Source organism: Tetrao urogallus (genome assembly GCF_951394365.1).
Source record: "Tetrao urogallus genome assembly, chromosome: 11".
Classification (NCBI taxonomy): domain Eukaryota; kingdom Metazoa; phylum Chordata; class Aves; order Galliformes; family Phasianidae; genus Tetrao; species Tetrao urogallus.
The window spans coordinates 12,379,066-12,396,532 of NC_136824.1; the positions used below are offsets into that span (position 1 = coordinate 12,379,066).

At 35.8% G+C, this 17,467-nt stretch overlaps 1 protein-coding gene across 1 annotated transcript in view; it reads left to right on the forward strand.

The window, feature by feature from the left end:
* The window catches only part of UNC13C (unc-13 homolog C), a gene marked incomplete at both ends in the record, with an annotated part of 119,068 nt that overhangs the window by 84,009 nt on the left and 17,592 nt on the right, over positions 1-17,467 (forward strand). The window contains 8 exons of the mRNA XM_079541048.1: positions 204-330; positions 1,210-1,306; positions 1,722-1,865; positions 2,172-2,249; positions 4,908-4,985; positions 11,079-11,167; positions 12,930-13,079; positions 15,910-16,033. Of these exons, the coding sequence (XP_079397174.1) occupies positions 204-330; positions 1,210-1,306; positions 1,722-1,865; positions 2,172-2,249; positions 4,908-4,985; positions 11,079-11,167; positions 12,930-13,079; positions 15,910-16,033 (887 nt within the window). The remainder of the gene's footprint in view (positions 1-203; positions 331-1,209; positions 1,307-1,721; positions 1,866-2,171; positions 2,250-4,907; positions 4,986-11,078; positions 11,168-12,929; positions 13,080-15,909; positions 16,034-17,467) is intronic.

The following is a 17,467-nucleotide window of genomic DNA, read 5'->3' on the forward strand; positions in this document are numbered from 1 at the left end:
GCAGCTCATTTCTAGAAGTGACCTGCTCTTTGGTTTGTATTTCCTAAGGATATTCAGAAACTGCAGTTGCTCCTGCCTGTAAATAATCAAACCGATTGTCCTTCAAAATGCAAGTACTGTATCACTACTTCACTGAGGCAGAATAATGTCATTTACTGTTAAAATGTTATTAAATGCTTTTATTTCCACTCCTTTTATTACAGAACATGAAAATCAACGGTTATGCAAGAGCACAGATTATATGAATTTGCACTTCAAAGTGAAATGGTTTTATAATGAATATGTGCGAGAGCTCCATGCTTTCAAGGATGCAGTGCCTGAATATTCTCTGTAAGTAGTGTGTAGGGAAGGCTTCCATGAGTTTGGGGTTGGTATAAGGTTTATTTCCTTCAAAAAATGTATGCTTAAGTTTATGCAAGATATCAATATATACAGCACTAATGTTAAATACATATTTTATACTTCATCCTCTTTAATTCTACAATTTGTAAAGTAATTACTAAAACTGTTATTAGTTGTTTCATATAACAGTATATCTGCCTGCTATAGCAGCTGTCATTTTCACAGATTACAGAATATTTTGATCAGAAAATATGTGAAAAAATAGGAAATGTTGGAAGAACAGCAATGTTGATCATTGGTGAACATATTTCATACATTTTTCTTATTTCTGGATCAAGGCACAATGCCAATGAGACACATTACTGAAATGAATCTTAGTGCATTGGGTTAATGTTCTTTTGATGTTTTAAATTTCAGTTTTTCTTATGCAATCAATACATTCAATTCTATCCTTTTGTATGAGAAATCTTTATTCACATCTTTAATCTACAAGCTCTGCAGATTTTCCAAACAGGTTTGGTGGATGTCATTGCTTCAAAAAAAAATCTAAATAAACGGAAGAAGGATTAAACATCTGATATTTTATTAAAGAAAAGCAAGTAAATATTAAAAAGGAACCAATAATGGAAAATAAATATAAATAAACACATAAAATAAATATGAATAAGATCCTCTGCAAAACATGAGTGTATTTCTCTGATGGCACTGCAATCTCTACATCACTGGGGAAGACCAGATTGAATAGCACAGTTAAGCTGAAATCTGTTTTGTTAGCCACAGTATCTTATAGCAACTAGAAGAGACATGAAGACACAATGAGAAATCTTTAAGGAATATACTTACTTTAGAAAACTTTTTAATTTTCAGATGGTTTGAACCATTTGTCATTCAGTGGCTGGATGAAAATGAGGATGTCTCAATGGAGTTTCTTCATGGAGCACTGGAAAGAGACAAAAAAGATGGGGTAAGTGCATATTTTTTAAAACAAAAAGTACTAAGGCAAGGCAGTTAATTAGTGTTGCAAAACAAGAAGTACACTTGATCCCGCAGTATCCTCATTAAGACCTCCCAAGATGCACAGTAAATAACAGTATAAAAAAATAACCCTGTGCACAAATTCCTGCTCTAATTTCACCTGTCTAAGCTCCCCACTGACTTCCATCTCGAGTTTTACTAAACTCTGATGTGGTACTGATGTCAAGAAAGAGAATTTTTCTTTTATTTCTATGGGGACTCAAAGTCATATCAAGGTGAAAAGTCTCTGTATTAGCAGTAAGATTTTAATACTTTTTCTGTCTCTAGAAAGAATGTTAAAAGTAGGAAAATGAGTTTATACAGTTTGGACAAGTATTAACTATTTGAATGTCTTCTTTCTCTAGTTTCAGCAAACATCAGACCATGCCCTTTTTTCGTGTTCAGTGGTTGATGTCTTCACACAGCTCAATCAAAGCTTTGAGATTATCAGGAAACTGGAGTGTCCTAATCCAGAAGCACTGTCTCATTTAATGAGAAGATTTGCAAAGGTAGATTAAAATTAATGCATCTCAACTAAATTTCAGAGAGTGACATTGTGTTGCCATTGTACTTAGATGCTAATTCCAGTGTTGTTCAGAAGCAATCTCTCTGCTATTGAAAACTGCATTCCATTAAGAATAGCGTAGAGACTTTACTGCATGGATTTGAAAGTATGTTCACAGGATAGTTTACATGAAAGTAAAATAAGATACACAAAATGTGTAAGCACCTGTAAAACCTACAGTTAAAAACCTTTGCTCTTTTTTTTTTTTGTTTTACATGATGAAATTTATTAGTTTCTTCTCTTCTCCTAGACTATCAACAAAGTGCTGCTTCAGTATGCTGCAATTATTTCAAGTTACTTCAGTTCATACTGTGACAAAGAAAATGTGGTGAGTACAAAGCTGTGTTTTGTTTCTACCTACATGTCTTACACAGTGATATACTCCAAATATGAGAGTCATCAATATGCCATCCCACATTTTATCTCCAATTTTCCAGCAAAAAAAAATATATATTTTCTTTATCTCAGCTTTCATTCTGCATTGGCTTGCTTCTTTTTACGAATGATATTCCTGGAAGTTTCCTATGCAAAGAATATGTGCTGACTTTTCTGCTACTGCCAATCTCCATGCAGCAGTGAGAAAGATGTGCTGTTCTGTTGCCTCACTGCCTGCAAGGGCTGGTGAACCAGTATGAGCCGTAACTATTCTATAAATTTAATGTAAAATGAACTAAAACTTGTAGCTGTATTTTCTACTTCTTCCATTTTAATACTAAAAGTAAATCAAATTTACCATTTTCTGTAAGAAATGAGCTTTAAGGCATAGAGTTCTGTCACTGAGTCCCACTGTCTGTGTAGACTTTTGGCCTGTACAACAGGATTTTTTTAATAGTAGCTGATTTCTGAAACCAATCTAGGATGCCAAACTTTTCTGTGGATTTAGATGGAAGAAATATAGTTATGTTATCGTAATATTTTTTTTAAAAAAGCTTAAAGCATTATAAAAATGCCTTTAGGGGAGATAACTTTTAATAGAATCTGTTTTTTTAAAACACATGCTTCTAGTTTAATACAGGATCATTTGATCTGGTGAGTTCAGTTATATTAAAAGTCCATCTTCTCCTTTTGGTTTGACAGAAGAGATTTGAACAAATATTTCTCATAATTATAATTAGATTCAAGTCAGTATTTTTACTGTTTTTACTATGCACTATTACATGTATGTGTCAACTGTTTAGATAAAAATATTCCAGAGGTGTTTTTCATAAAGTATATAATGTAAAAACATCCCCTCATCTTCCACCTCTTGTCAGAGTTTACAAACAAACCTGATTTTTATGCATTGTAGTCACTATTCCCTTTTGCATATTGTTGCACCTGTCTGATTGCTACAATTCACTGCAAAGGGTATTCCGAAGGACATAACATATTGAAGTAAAAAATCAGTTTTTGAGCTCTAGTTCTGTTATTTACTAACAGCAATAGATATTTTGCATTGGTCTGAGGTAGGTTTAGGCTCTGAGAGAGCCATCTTTGTCAGCCTGAAAGAAAATGTTTTAAATGCCACATTAACAAAGTATCTATCTCATAGCTTCTCTATATTGGCAGACATTTCCATTTGCTTTGAACAAAAGAACCCTGACATTTTGTTCAACTGTTCTTTCTCTCATCAGAAATCATAATCAATGGTGTATACAGTATATAGTCTAGAATAATGACTATGGTATAGAGGAAGAGTATGATAGAAACTAAGGAGAGACAGACACAATTTTAGTCATTTGAAATGATCAGAAGGTAGATAAGAAACTAGAAGTGGGGTTTGTGGATTTCTGAAGAGACTGGAAAGAGGCAGTATTTCAACCATTACATTCCACCCACTGTTTTTTGGTGGAGGGCAAATAGCATGTTTTACTGAGAAACAGTAATGCAAGTTTAAGAAGTTAGATCAGATTTCTCTTTTTACTTCAATTGAGAAGAGCTTACGACCCTGAGTTCCTCTGAGTATAATTGCAGAAGGCAGTTAAAGCTAAATTTTGTACCTGATTTTTTCAGTACGAAATATAATCCTACCACATTTCAGCGCTACGCTGCAACATGCTACTAGCTAGAAAGGTACAGCTGATTATCAGTTGCTCAAATTGTTACTTTACCTTCTTGTTTGGAAAAGTGTGTATCTATTTCATTAAAATATATTACTTCAATGTCTCAGTTATCCAAGTTAAGCGCTAGAACACACTGTCCTTGGCCAAGAGAATTACTTTAACAGGTGCTGTCTTGTTGCTCCTCCCACACAATTCCAAACTTGCTTATAATGTCATCCAAATAACTAAAAATCTATCAAGAGGTCATTTCTTCCATGTTTTTGTAATAAGATGCTTAATCTCATCCACGCTTTACTGTTTACCTTCTATTTATCAAACAATTGCCATCTTTTACACTGTGATTTTGTTATGCCTTAATTAGCTTAAGCAGCAATATTTTAAGACTAAAGTGTTTACAAAATTGTATTGCATATTCACTGAATTTTGGACCAAGAAAAGTAGTACTCTTCTGGAATAATATTCTGTTCTTGAAAGTATTGCCTGTTGATTTATTCATATACTTGTGCATCAGCCTTTTTCTGAGTTACAGTGCTGTCACAGCTTTCTGCAAAGACTACGTCTAGAAAGTAATCTAGTACTCCCTCTCTTCTCATCTATTTTCACTCCCAAAGTACTTTGGCCATTACCGCCTCTGTTCTCAAATAGATAACAATGCAGTTCTTGGTTAATTGTACTTAATTGAATGCAGTTGATGAAATCTGAAAACTGCCCAACTGCTTGGGAGAAGGGATTCAGTCTCCTGTGGGGCAACATTTTCTTAAAGGCACAATGGGCAGTCACTGTCAGAGTGGGTGTACTGACTGAGCAAGTGTGAAATAAAGCAGGAAGCAAAAGCTGCAGATGTCAAGAAACACAGATCCTTCTCTAAAAGCACAGCTGCATGAAAATAACACACCTATTTCTCATATCTTTTTTTTTTTTTTTTTTTTTTTTTTTTTTTGTAGCCCTGTATCTTGATGAACAACATTCAACAGTTACGAGTGCAGCTTGAGAAAATGTTTGAGTCCATGGGAGGGAAGGAGGTGAGTGGTAACTTTTCCTGGTTCATTCAGTGTTCCTTAGAGATCATTAGCACCATGTTTTCAATCCAGCAACAGCCTTCGCCTCTGCTTGCAAAGAAAATCAAAATTTAGAAAGCAGTATAAGCAATAACTGTTTAATGTTCTGACAATACCAGAAAGACCTAACGTTATTTCACAGAAACATGCTAATGATCTGTAAAGTTCTACCAGCAGTGGGTGTTCTGTGTTGCAGTGTGTAGTGCCAGCTTTACTTTAATGTTTGTATTGGATCATAATTTGCCTCTTTATGTATCAGTATGTTTTGCCCATATCTGAATATTGTGCAGAATATGTGCCTTGTGCTTTGTCTGTAATGTGTCATGTCTTTGTCTAATGCCTTTAACTTGCAATCCACTGAGCAGAAGAAAGAAGGAGAGAGATTCTCTTATGAGGTTTGTGATAGTAAGCATCTTTTATTATTCCTGACCATATTTTCTAAAACTAAGAACAGTCACATTTCCTACTAATCTTCATTGATGCATTTGTGTAATTCCCTATCAACTAAAATCAAAAAGAGCTATGCTTGGGCATTCGAGACTCTACACTGAAATGTTTTGCTAGGCAGATAGTGTGAGGACTTTCAGAATTTCTAAAAAGCTATAAAACATTCTTCTAAGTGCTCTTCTAACTATCTCTGAGGGCTTACTTGTATCCAAGGTTAGACACTTATTTCAGCAAGAGCAGCAGCTATTCAGTAGTACAGAATATGCTTAGCTTTATCTCCTTTCATATTTAAGAAGACTTGAAAAGTATCTCAAGTCTACTCAACAGTAAAGCAACATAAACGTGTGTTTCAATATTTCACTAATCTTAGCCTTTAGCTCTCATGTCAAATGATCGTATGGATGAGTAAAAAATTAGTTCTGCACCTGTTAGGAATTATTTTTAGCTAATTAGAATAAACACTGATATATTCCTTTTCAAAGTAATGCCATTTTGGTGATGACAGAATTGACTTTGAAAGCCTAGCTGTTGGTTTCATTCATTTTAGTTGAATAGCACAAAAACCAAGGTAACAATTGCTTCCCTGGCCCGCTGCTAGCCTGCTATGTAAACACTTCAAAAGGTGCCATATGTGTTTATTTTAATAAGATCGTGTTTACTTGACGAATGTGTCGGAAAGCATTCTGAAATTATAAGGATCACAGACTGATTTTTGCAATTCATCTTCCACAGATAAGTACATGAGTATGCAGTTGGTAGTCACAAATGTGTTACTGTTTTTAACTACTTGTTTTGAAAGCTTATGAAGAAATTGACATCTTTTCAAGGCATTGAAACCTGTCTTGTTAAAAAGTACTATTTGGATGATGAATATACTAAGTATAACAGAGTACAGAGACATGAATTATAGCAATTGGGTTTGTTTGTTTGTTTTTTAATTTAAAAAGTACCAAAAACAACAACAGCAACAACAACAAAAACTTGAAAGCAAGTTATGTGCAACAATATAATATCCAAGTCTTTGATTTGATGACAATGGTCCAGACCCACATAGGATTCAGGCCAAACAGTTCTGAAGCATCCAAATTAGATTCACTGTACCTAGGACAATCAGCTGGGTGGTCATGGTAGAGAAAGGATGAGGATGAGGTCTGTTACAGACAAAAAGAACCACTGAAGTGCCACATTTGATAAATACCCGTCACTTCCCTGTTTGTAACTATTTTATGTAACATTTTTTTTCTGAATTGAAGTAACAAGTTAGTCTCATTAGGAAAGCATAAACAAGCTATTCAATCTGTGAAATTACAGATAAATGCAGTAAAATGGAATTCAAATTAGAGAGGTTCCACTTAGCACATACAGATGTGTAAGTTACTTTTGCATTTTCCTTTGGAAGCTGTAAAAATAAAAGAAAGAAAAAAAGAAAAAAAAATTGCAGTTAGCAAGATTTTCTGTGCATTAAATTACAGCATAGAATAGCTCAATCTAACACTTTAGATAGAAAGCAGTCAAATTCATCAGAACTTTAACTCATTTACAGTATTTAAAAAAGATTTTTAAACAGCATTTGAAAGCAATGGTATAAAAACAATTTCTTATTATTTTTAGCTGTTCATTGAAAATATTCTACACTTTTGGGTGGTGCGCTTCAGTAGTGGTGACAGGGCCAGTGGGTCAGCTCCACTGGCGCAGATTGTTATGAGAGTGGTGCGCTGGCCCTTGTTCATAGCTGGCAAACATGTAGCTGATGGTGGTGACTGTGTTAAAAATTATTTTGTGGCCGAGAACTTGTTCTATCACACAGTGCTGTTGTGCTCTTTGTATCTGTTTTAGTTTTCACGGAAATAAACAGGAGACATTACTGTCAGAGCAGCATCACATTTTAAGGCTAGACTGCACATTCATGTCACAAATTGTAAATGCAACCCAAGAAAATAAGATAAATGGTCTTTCTGCTCTTTCAATTCTTAGATTAGTTATGGCATATTATTTACAAACCTTTTTCTCTCAACAATTATCTATTCAGTTAGTTTTTATTTTCCTGAAAAAAAATATATTCAGGTTGTTGGCTGTTATTTGATTGGCTTTTATTATTTATCAGATACCATGAGAACACATAAGGCTTGAAGAATAACAGTCCCAAATACTGCAGATGCTTCATCTACATCCCCATATAAAGTAATCTCAGACCATGATCACCATATTATTTTGCCTCCCTTTCATCATTTTTTCATTCTAGTTGATTGCAAAGTAGGGTAACGTTAGGGCTAGATTAGACTTAACATTCATCATCTGACTGTGGTTGAGATTTCTGCAGCTGAATATATTTCTCTCAGTTTTCTTAGATTGCTACTAATAAAAACTAGGAATGAGGAATTCAATTTCTCACAGACTTCCCTTTCCATAATAACTGCACTGTCAGATGTGGAGTAATCTAGCAGCAGATCAGCACATGAAACAGATGGTAGTTTTCATCGTTACTTTCTAGTGAGATAGCAATGGCAGGCCACAAAGCTCAGAACTTCTCCTGTTTACTGGAAAGCCTTGGATAAATGTGTCTGCCTCATAGTAGTTTTACATAGTAATAGCTATGTGTTTCTATCTCAAGTAATAAGTGTTGTGATGTCAACCTATGTAAGTTTTGCAGCATGCCAACTTCATTAAGCTAAACTGCACATCTCTGTGCATTTCCCACACGATGCTTTCCTGTGAACAAGCAAATCTGGTTTAAAAATTAAAAAAAAAAAAAAGCAGGAACTGCACGCATCATTGCTAAAATACTATCTTCTTCAAAAGCAAAAGCACACACTAAAAATGTCCCTATTGAGATGTTTGTGATTTTCTGCTGTCAGCACTGTGTCATTTTTGAAGTGCAGATAGGCTCTGATCAGCAGATTTATAGATTATTTTAGAGGGAAACAGTAACACTTTCTGTGCATGGACAACAATCCATAGTAATTAGTGTGCAACGTGCAGTAGCACCAAAAGTTGCTGCATCTTATTTCCATTGTGTAAGGCCATTCCAAACCATCTTCACCAGTAGGGTATTCCCCAAAGATTTTAAGTGTAGAAGTATCACAATTGATCCCATGTCAGCTCTACCATATCAGAGAAAATGTGGCTTAAAGGTGAGGTATATTTGCGTTATACTAGTCAAGGACTCTCTGATTCGCCCTTGGAATGCACTGGCATTTACCAGGACACCTGGTAAAGAAAAGTGCACATTTTACTTTTAATGAAGCACTCAAGCTATCACATTGTCCTGTAGTTAAACAAAATTAATAACAGCACTTAGAAATATTGCTGAAATATTCTCAGTCATCACAACACCACCAGGTATTCATCACCCAGACAGTCAGCCTGCATACCTCTTTATTCCACTCCTCCCTGCGATGCTGCACTACTAAGCATGAGCATGTGCATACCCAAGGCTGGATGTCCTGCCAACTGCCTCTAGCTGTGCTCACAAATGTGTTTGTGCAATTTTTGAGCACAGTGCTCACTTCAGGCACTTGCATGCACTTCCTACAATGTGTTTTGTTCACAATCCGATATCAGTAAATGACAAAAAGTTGAGTAAGTCCAATTTCAGGTGAATTTAACAAATGTACTACTGGGGTTTCACAACAACCTCTGATAGGATGTTCCTACGTTTGTAGTCCTACTAAGAAGATTCTCTAGTTTGTGCGTAACATAAGAAATTTTGAGACTTCTGCCTGCACAGCATTCTGTGTTTTCTCCAAAGTGTACCATATTCAGTGTGAATGCTTTTGTGTTCTGTTGTTTGTTAAATGTGCTAATGTTCTAGTGGAGTTCCTCAGTTTGTATTCCATACACATCTTACCAAAGGGGTGGCACAATTCCATAGAGAATTGCTCTTCAAGGAAAAACCGGTGCCTTTGTTAGTCAACTCTAACTTTGCTAATACAGACATTTACGTAAAATTCATTCTTTAATCTCTGCTTTTCATATGATGGAAAGCAATCACTTTAAGTGTCTGAACTGTCAGAGCTTATCTACCAGGGAAATTACTAAGACATAAAGTGGAGAAGCAACAGAACATCTCAAAATGCAAAATAAATAAAAACTAAATTGCTGAGTATTCACAGGGTTAAAATAGCAGCTTCTCAGATTAGAAAAGTACTGCACATCACTGGATATTTACTAAAGGATGTATGCTAATTACACTGTTCATCTATTTCAGATTTTTGTTGAACTGTAATTGAAAAGTCAGATTTTTCTAAGCTTTTAAACCACAAGTAATCTTTAAGGAGAGAAGGAATACCCTGATACTAGAACACAGTTGATCTCTGGGGGTGTTTCAGGGTTTGTGCTTTCTTTATTTTGCCTTAGAATTTCTGTGTAGTCTTATGTAAGCCATCCAATGTGCTGTGGCACAGCTTCCCCTGTGGCTGAAGTATGATTAAAAATGCTGACCTATTAAACCACAGCACTCTGAAGCATCAGATAAAGAGCAAGCACTAAACACTCATGCAGTTGAAAGATATGAAGAAGCAAATACAAACATGTTTATGTATTCCAAAGGCAAAATTTTCTTTGAATTTATCTGAAAATCTCTATCTGACATTACTGCAGAAATGAGCCTAGAATTTGAGGATTATAACTGAAAATCACCCCCCCTGTAGCGTTGTTATATAGGTAGCTCAAAGATGAGGAACATCACCTATTAAATTATATTCAATTGTTGATCCTGATGACCACCAATCATACCCTACAATGGACTGTAATTATTTTCCTAAACACTCAAGTAGGAAAACAAAAGTCATTGTGATTTGGAAAAGAATGCATAGCAAAAAAAACCAAGCTGCTGATCAATATCAAGAGTACCTTTTTGATTAAATATACATGCATGGATCCTCACCCTTGTAAATGTAAAGTCACATTTCTTCCCTGCATTTTCTCTGTTCCTATGTTTAGAAAACCTGTATCGAAGATACAGGAGCTACTCTCCCTGTACATCAGAATGTGTTGCGCTGAGCTTGAATTACTGATGTCTTAATGGCTTTTAGATATAGAAACACTGAAATACAGTGGATCCCTTTCCTTCATACCGTGTCAACAGAAGCAGCATGGATAGTCTTCAAGCCATCTTTTCCAGTGCAAGCTGTCCACTTTCATGCTGCATTAATGGGAAAATGGAAACATCTTCCAAGGGAATCACAAAAGTAATTAATAAAAATGCCATAGGTAAAATATATACACAAATTAAAAATAATAATAATAACATAAGCACTGATTCCTCATGCATCTTTGTTTCGATGTGCTTTGTAAATACTACTGGCCTGATACGGTAATTCTATTCTGACACAACCTGCACTATCTCACAGGAAGTTATTGCACAGTGGCACTGTTTGATTTCCAACATTATAATCTTTTCACTACTGCAACCAAATGTTTTACTCTAATTGGCAATTGGATTTTTAGGTTCATTAAATAATCCTGTGTTGTAACAGGTGTTTCCATATTTGGTTTTCCATAGTGCAGTATATCATTGCATACAATTCCAAGTGTGCTAATTTAACAGAAAACCCAAGACATATTTTATAAAAAAAAAAAAAATATATAGCATTACTTATCTCTTTGCAGTTGGATCAAGAAGCTAGTACTGTTCTAAAAGAACTTCAAGCAAAACTTAGCAACGTATTGGATGAACTCAGTGTAACGTATGCCACAAGGTAATCACTTACTTTACTTCAAATCTTAGAGACATATTTCTGTTCATAAGCCTGCCTTGTTGCCTGTCTTGATGGCTGTTTGTACTTCCTGAGATACAGTTCATTCCTATCCTGATCAAGTAGTGTGCATTTGTGTGTGTGTGTGTGTGTGTGTCAGACACTGACACATGCAGCGGTAACCTCTCTGCAAGGAAAAGTGAAAATGGTCTGTGGGCATAAATGTGTTACAGAAGTGAGGCTCTGAAATTTGGTTCTGCATTTTAGAAAACAGAAAGTGCTGGTCTGTGCTTGCGTGATGCTATGTTAAACTTTTCTCTCTGGCCATGTTCATGTTACCCCCAAAACTGAAAGCTTTTTCTACATGGTCTGTGAAAACCAGAGATATCTGCCTGTGTTGAGCCTGCTTCAAATGGTCACTGTAATTGGGCAGACCCATGGCTCTGCAAGAACTAATTCTCAAAATCTTTGATTACTCAGTGTGAACTCTTGAATGAGCGTGGTCCTGCGTCAGTAGTGCGCCTCTGCTATGAGAAACTGCAAGTTATTTTTGCTTCAAATTAGAAAAGAACTTAACAGAGAGTGATTAGTGCTGTAATCTAAAAAAAAAAAGTCTGTTTCTATTGGAGGGACTGGTCCCAAGTATTTACATGAGCAGCTTCAATAGCAGGTTTGTAGTTAATCTTTGCCATTTATCTTTTCCCGTTTAAATGCTCAGTATATTTATGGCCTCTGTTTTGCAGTTCTGTTCACAAACTAATTCTAAAACAAATTACTACATGTGCAAAGGCCTTATTCAGCCTCTGAACTGCTGATTCTGAATAACTGTTGTTCTGCAGTGTTTAAATGTATTGACTGAATCCTGCATCACATCAGTGATACTAGAATATAACCCAGATTTGTCTACTATATTGATTAGGAAACTGAATGACTTGCACATAAGCTGAAATGACCCAAACTTGAGGAGCAACAACTTGTTCACACACACCTTCAAGTAGAAAAGATTATTTCAAAAGCTCTCTGTATCAACTTCTAAATGTTGTTGGTTTTTTTTTTTGTTGGTGTTAAAAGATGATTTTAAACAGTTTAAATGTTTCAGCTGTGCCAACTTGCTGCAAAGAAGTAAAGTTTCTGGTAGTACTGACTGTGTGAAACCTAGGAAAATGTCCACGTGAGCCAAGTAGGGCAAAATCAACAGAAGTTTTCTACTTGTCCTCAAGAAAAATATCAAAGCTTGTTTCATATTAGCCATAAAAAAAAAAAAAAAAAAAAAAAAAAAAGAATTCTGGTCTCCTTTTCCTACTGTGCTTTCACACACACACAAAAAAAAACCTGGAGTTGTTGCCAGCTTGTAGTCTACCGTATCCTAAATTGCAGATTCTAATACATCTATTGCTTCCAGAAAATAACTACTTAACATCACCACAAGGGCATGAAAAGCATAATGACAGAACTGAAACAAGAGAAATAAATCAAAACAATAGTTGCATTAATTACACAATGCACAGGAGGTGGAGTTTTCAGACTGTAGCACCTGAAGTATGTTGTGTTTGGGAAAATATTCATTTTCACTGTAGAAAAAAGATTCTTGTTGAAGAACCTGATGCAAAAAGGTAAATCACAGAACAGTAGGAGTTGGAAGGAATCTTTGGAGATCATCCAGTCCAACCTCCCTGCTAACGTAGGTTCCTTAGAGTAGTTTACTGTCTTGTCTTCTCTCCCAGAATTCTTCCATTCTCTTTTTTTTTTTCCCTTTCTCCTATAGTTTCCAATCTATTATAGAAGATTGCATAAGACAAATGAGCTCTGAACTCAATCAAATGAGAGGAAATGGGACTGCAGCAGCCAATAAGAACAGTGCAGCCATTGATGCAGAGATTGTACTTCGGCCCCTCATGGATTTCCTGGACAAAACGTAAGTGTCACACATTAATGTGTGTGTGGCATGTTAGAAATATCACGCTAGTCAAGGATACATACTTGGCCATACCCTGAAGCATGGATAATACTAGAAACTGTTTGCAGTATTTTTAATATTTGTAGTTTACGTGTGGACAGAATGCTATACTTATCGTGTTTATTTACACTAAGAAACTTTCCCATAAATAGTACATATATGTCTATTTCTAGTCGTGTTCTGAGGCACTGTAACAGAGCTAGTGTCTGCTCTGTGCTCCATGAGCAGTTGTGTAACGAAAATTGTGCTGAACATAGTATATTCTGTATCTTAAAATGTCTTAGCATGTTGACTAGGCTGGCACCCAGGGTCTTAAGTACTTCCACAATGTTAAAAGCTTAGCCACTATTGAAAGATTTACAGAATAGCTTGATTTTTATACTTTTATTTTTCACTTATTAAAGAACTAGATTTTCAAATAGCGCCACAAATTCACATTGGCCCTGAGAGTAAGCATGTCTCTTTTCCTCACCGTCCAGTAGTGACTGGATCAGCTGTTCAGAAAGGCACGTGCCTGAGCTGTCTATAAGCATCCTGCTGTCCTTGGTTGTAACAAACACAAACTGGAGCATAGAAAGTTCCATATGAAGAGGAAAAACTTCTTTATTGAGAGGTTTACAGAGCATTGGAAGAGGCTGCTCAGAGAGGTGGTGGATTCTCCTTCTCTGGAGACATTTAAAACCTACCTGGATGCTTTCCTGTGTAACCTGCTCCAGGGAACCTGCTTTAGCAGAGGGCTTAGACTGGTGGATCTTCAGAAGTCCCTTCCAACCCCTAAAATTCTCTGATTCTACATATTACTAGCATTTGTGAAACAGCAGTGACCTAAAGACCAAGCAACATGACACTGATCCTGAGCTTCAGATCCTGAGTTGCATAAGTACATGTGAACATAATAGTTAGTTAGTTACCCTTTTAACACTTTGGTTCTTTATGTATATTTCTCCAAGGCAGAAATTTTCAAAGTGAAGGTGGAAAAAGGTGTGCTTAGGAGTGAGTATCATTCTTGCTTAAAGTAAAGTAGAAGAAGCATAACCAGGAGGAATTGGTTGGATAGAATTGGTGTTAAAGTTGGAGCTGTGCTGAGAAGATTTGAGGAAGGCGCCGAGCAAAGAACGGGCTCAAGGAAGCCAGTGGCTTCCAGAAGTCATTATGTGAGATAAAAAGCCCTTGTTTGTAGGATGCCTGCTAAGTCTATCCTGTTAAGTCCTTGTCTGGAGAGACTGAGGCAGCAGAACAGGTTCAGTATTCCTGCCAGCTTCTGGGGTCTGTTTCTTCTCAGGCTCTGCACTCTCTCATCCCTGAACATTTTTTTGCTCTGACCAGCTCTGCATGTTCTCTGCCCTGTTAAAAGAATATATGTACAGCAGCAAGGAGTGTTTCTTTGTTTTCTGCACTGGAAGTTAGTCTGTTTCCATTATTCCAAAATACTTCTCTGGGTTACTAGTAACAGCTGAATCAAACACTGATTTAAGAATACATTTAGAACTGTCTTTTCTCTCTCTGTTAAGTAGTAAGGTTACTACCTAACAGTTACTAAAAATGGGACAGATGGGGTTGCTGTCTTGTAGTCATGACTGGAAATCACTGCTCCCAATTGTAATATGCATAGCCAAAATATAAAGTGGACCACAAAGGGTGGGGGAGGGAATTAAAAGAGATACAGATTTGTATTTCAGGGTTTCTTTCTTCTAGGCTTCATTTTTGAGGGCTTTACAAGTTATGTGAGTTTTATGTGAATTTCATTGCCAAAAGGCAATGGGCAAGGACTTATTTAAAGTGTTTATGATAAGAGTTGACTATTGCTGTAATACTGTTGAGGACAGCACACAATTTCCTGACTTGGCAAAAAAAAATTGTAGCTTATAAATTTATATGTTAGCCTTTTACTTTTGGCAGTCTACCCAGCTCTACAAGCTAATTTAGTCGAGGGTTATGTGCTAGTAGAGGGCTATATATACAATAAGATTATAAACATTTATTAATATGATTCAGTTTTTAGTAATTTTGTAATTCTTTTAGTTACATACTTGCTAGTGATTTGATATATCTAATGACTTTACAGTAATTCTTTTTAATGTGAATAGATCAGAAATTGTTCTCTGAAAATTCACCCATGTTTGCAATGTATAGTTTTCAAATGTTTTCTTACACCTATGAACTGCTGCACTTTATTTGTGAAAATACTCACGATGGTATCATTATATATGATAGTTTCAGACCATATTCTTAAAGAGACAAATGTACTCAAAGATGCAAAGCCTCTAAAAACTTAGCTTGACCATCTAAGTAATAGACAGTATGATTGCACAGGTATGCTGAGATATAGAAATTAATGCTGCCAAGTGGTAGCCCTGGATTTGTATCAGAAACCAACATCTTGTCCTCTGTCAAACTGTATACACAGAACAACCTTTCTTTCTTTTGTACTTTAGGGCTTAACATTATATGTCAAAACATAAAGCTAGGGACTTAAGAAGTGTTAAATCATTTCACCCATCAAATCTCACACGTCATTGCACATGTGCATTTTCAGTCAATACATACTGGTAATATATTAAGCAATAAAAAGGGTAGTCTGGATTTACACGAATCCAGAAAACCTTCTATTAACCAAAAGTATTTATTTATAAAAGTATGAAATAGCTAAACTTTTGAGAAACAATGAGAAACAATTCTTGGTACAGAAATGCTTAACCACAACATTAATCTGAAGATACAGTGACACAGCACCTCTGAAGTCTTAATGCTGGTTTTGGAGATCTGTTCATGTTTTCTTTTGTTCCAGTTTAAGCCTCTCTGCAAAAATCTGTGAGAAGACAGTCCTGAAAAGGGTTCTAAAAGAGCTATGGAAGATAGTCTTGAACAGAATAGAAAAACAAATTGTACTTCCACCACTGACAGACCAAACTGTAAGTGTATACAGTATATAAAGGGTTCCAATAAATCAGTATGAAATCTAATTGCTGAAGGCCTGGGAGGGGGGGGGGGGGGGGGGGAGGGAGGATTTAACATGGTATGGGAAGATTGTGCTAAGGTAGAAGTTAAATATAAGCTTTTAGTAATTTTGGAGTGAAGCTGATTCCACCAGCCCAGCCAGGCCTCTGTTTATTAACAAATTCAGCAGTTATTACATGTGCACAATCAGAAACAGGCTGTCTTTCACTGGCTATGACAATTTTTTATTTCAGATATTTTGAACTCGCTTTTCTAAAATTTCAGTGCAAAACTTTTTTACTTCTGTATAAGTAGTGCTTAAATGTGGAAACATTTTCAAACAGGAGTTTTGCTATTGTTTGTTTGCTTTATGCAACACCAGTTGTTACACAATGAATCACAGAACAGTATGGTTCAGTGTTGAGGAGTTTTTTTGCTGCTCTTCTTAATCGGTTGCCAAGAATGCAGAATTACCAATCTAAGGCTGAGTAAACCCACTGGGGTAACAGGATGTATCAGTTAGTTAGGATTATAAAACAACATTTTTGGACAGATATCCCCTGAACAGCTTGAAAATTGATCTCTATTTAAAAATTAATTATTTGTCCACTAACTACAGTAAAAAGAACCTCTCACTGCTACCTGAACTCACATTTCTGTTTATCTTTTGCAATTTGTGAGCACTGCTGTTGTCTTTACTGATGTTCATAATCACACCAAGCAGTAACTTGTGATGCTAGTTACATCCCATTTCAGAACAGCTTGTTTAGCAAACTGATACTTTATTAAGCTGTGGGTGGACATCTGGAACACAGAACATAGGAGGAGTAGTGCAGAAGCAGACTGGCAAAGGCAGCGACTGTTCCATTTGTTTTGCTACTTCTAGATACAAGTGAATACACAGTTAAAATCAGTGAAAGGTAGGATACTGTAAAAGAGATTTTCCTTTTTGCAGACTTGAGTATTACTCTCTGAAGGTGAAAGGCATTCAGAAAGTAGAGTTTATTTTTTAATTCTCTCATTTACCTTACTATTCTCCCTATTAATAAATAATGAAAAATTGAGATGTAGCTCTATAGTTCTAATCCTATATTGCATATGTACAGTGAAACAAGATCTGGAAACAGAAACCTTTAGGAACAGAAAATACTAATGAAAAATTGCTTTATATTACACCATGCAATTTGTACCAGAAACCAGACATCCAGAGCTATGTCCTGTTCAGCTGCCAAGTAACCGCAATATTTATTATGTTTCCTGGAGTACTTGTGATAAAATTGTGATCATAAAATTGTAGTAGGATACTGTTTATTTCATGCAAAGAGTTAGTGACTAACAAGAGTTAGTTTGGTATCACGTCAGCATTTGGCTTTGTAATAATACAGGTTTAAATTCACAACAGTACAGTA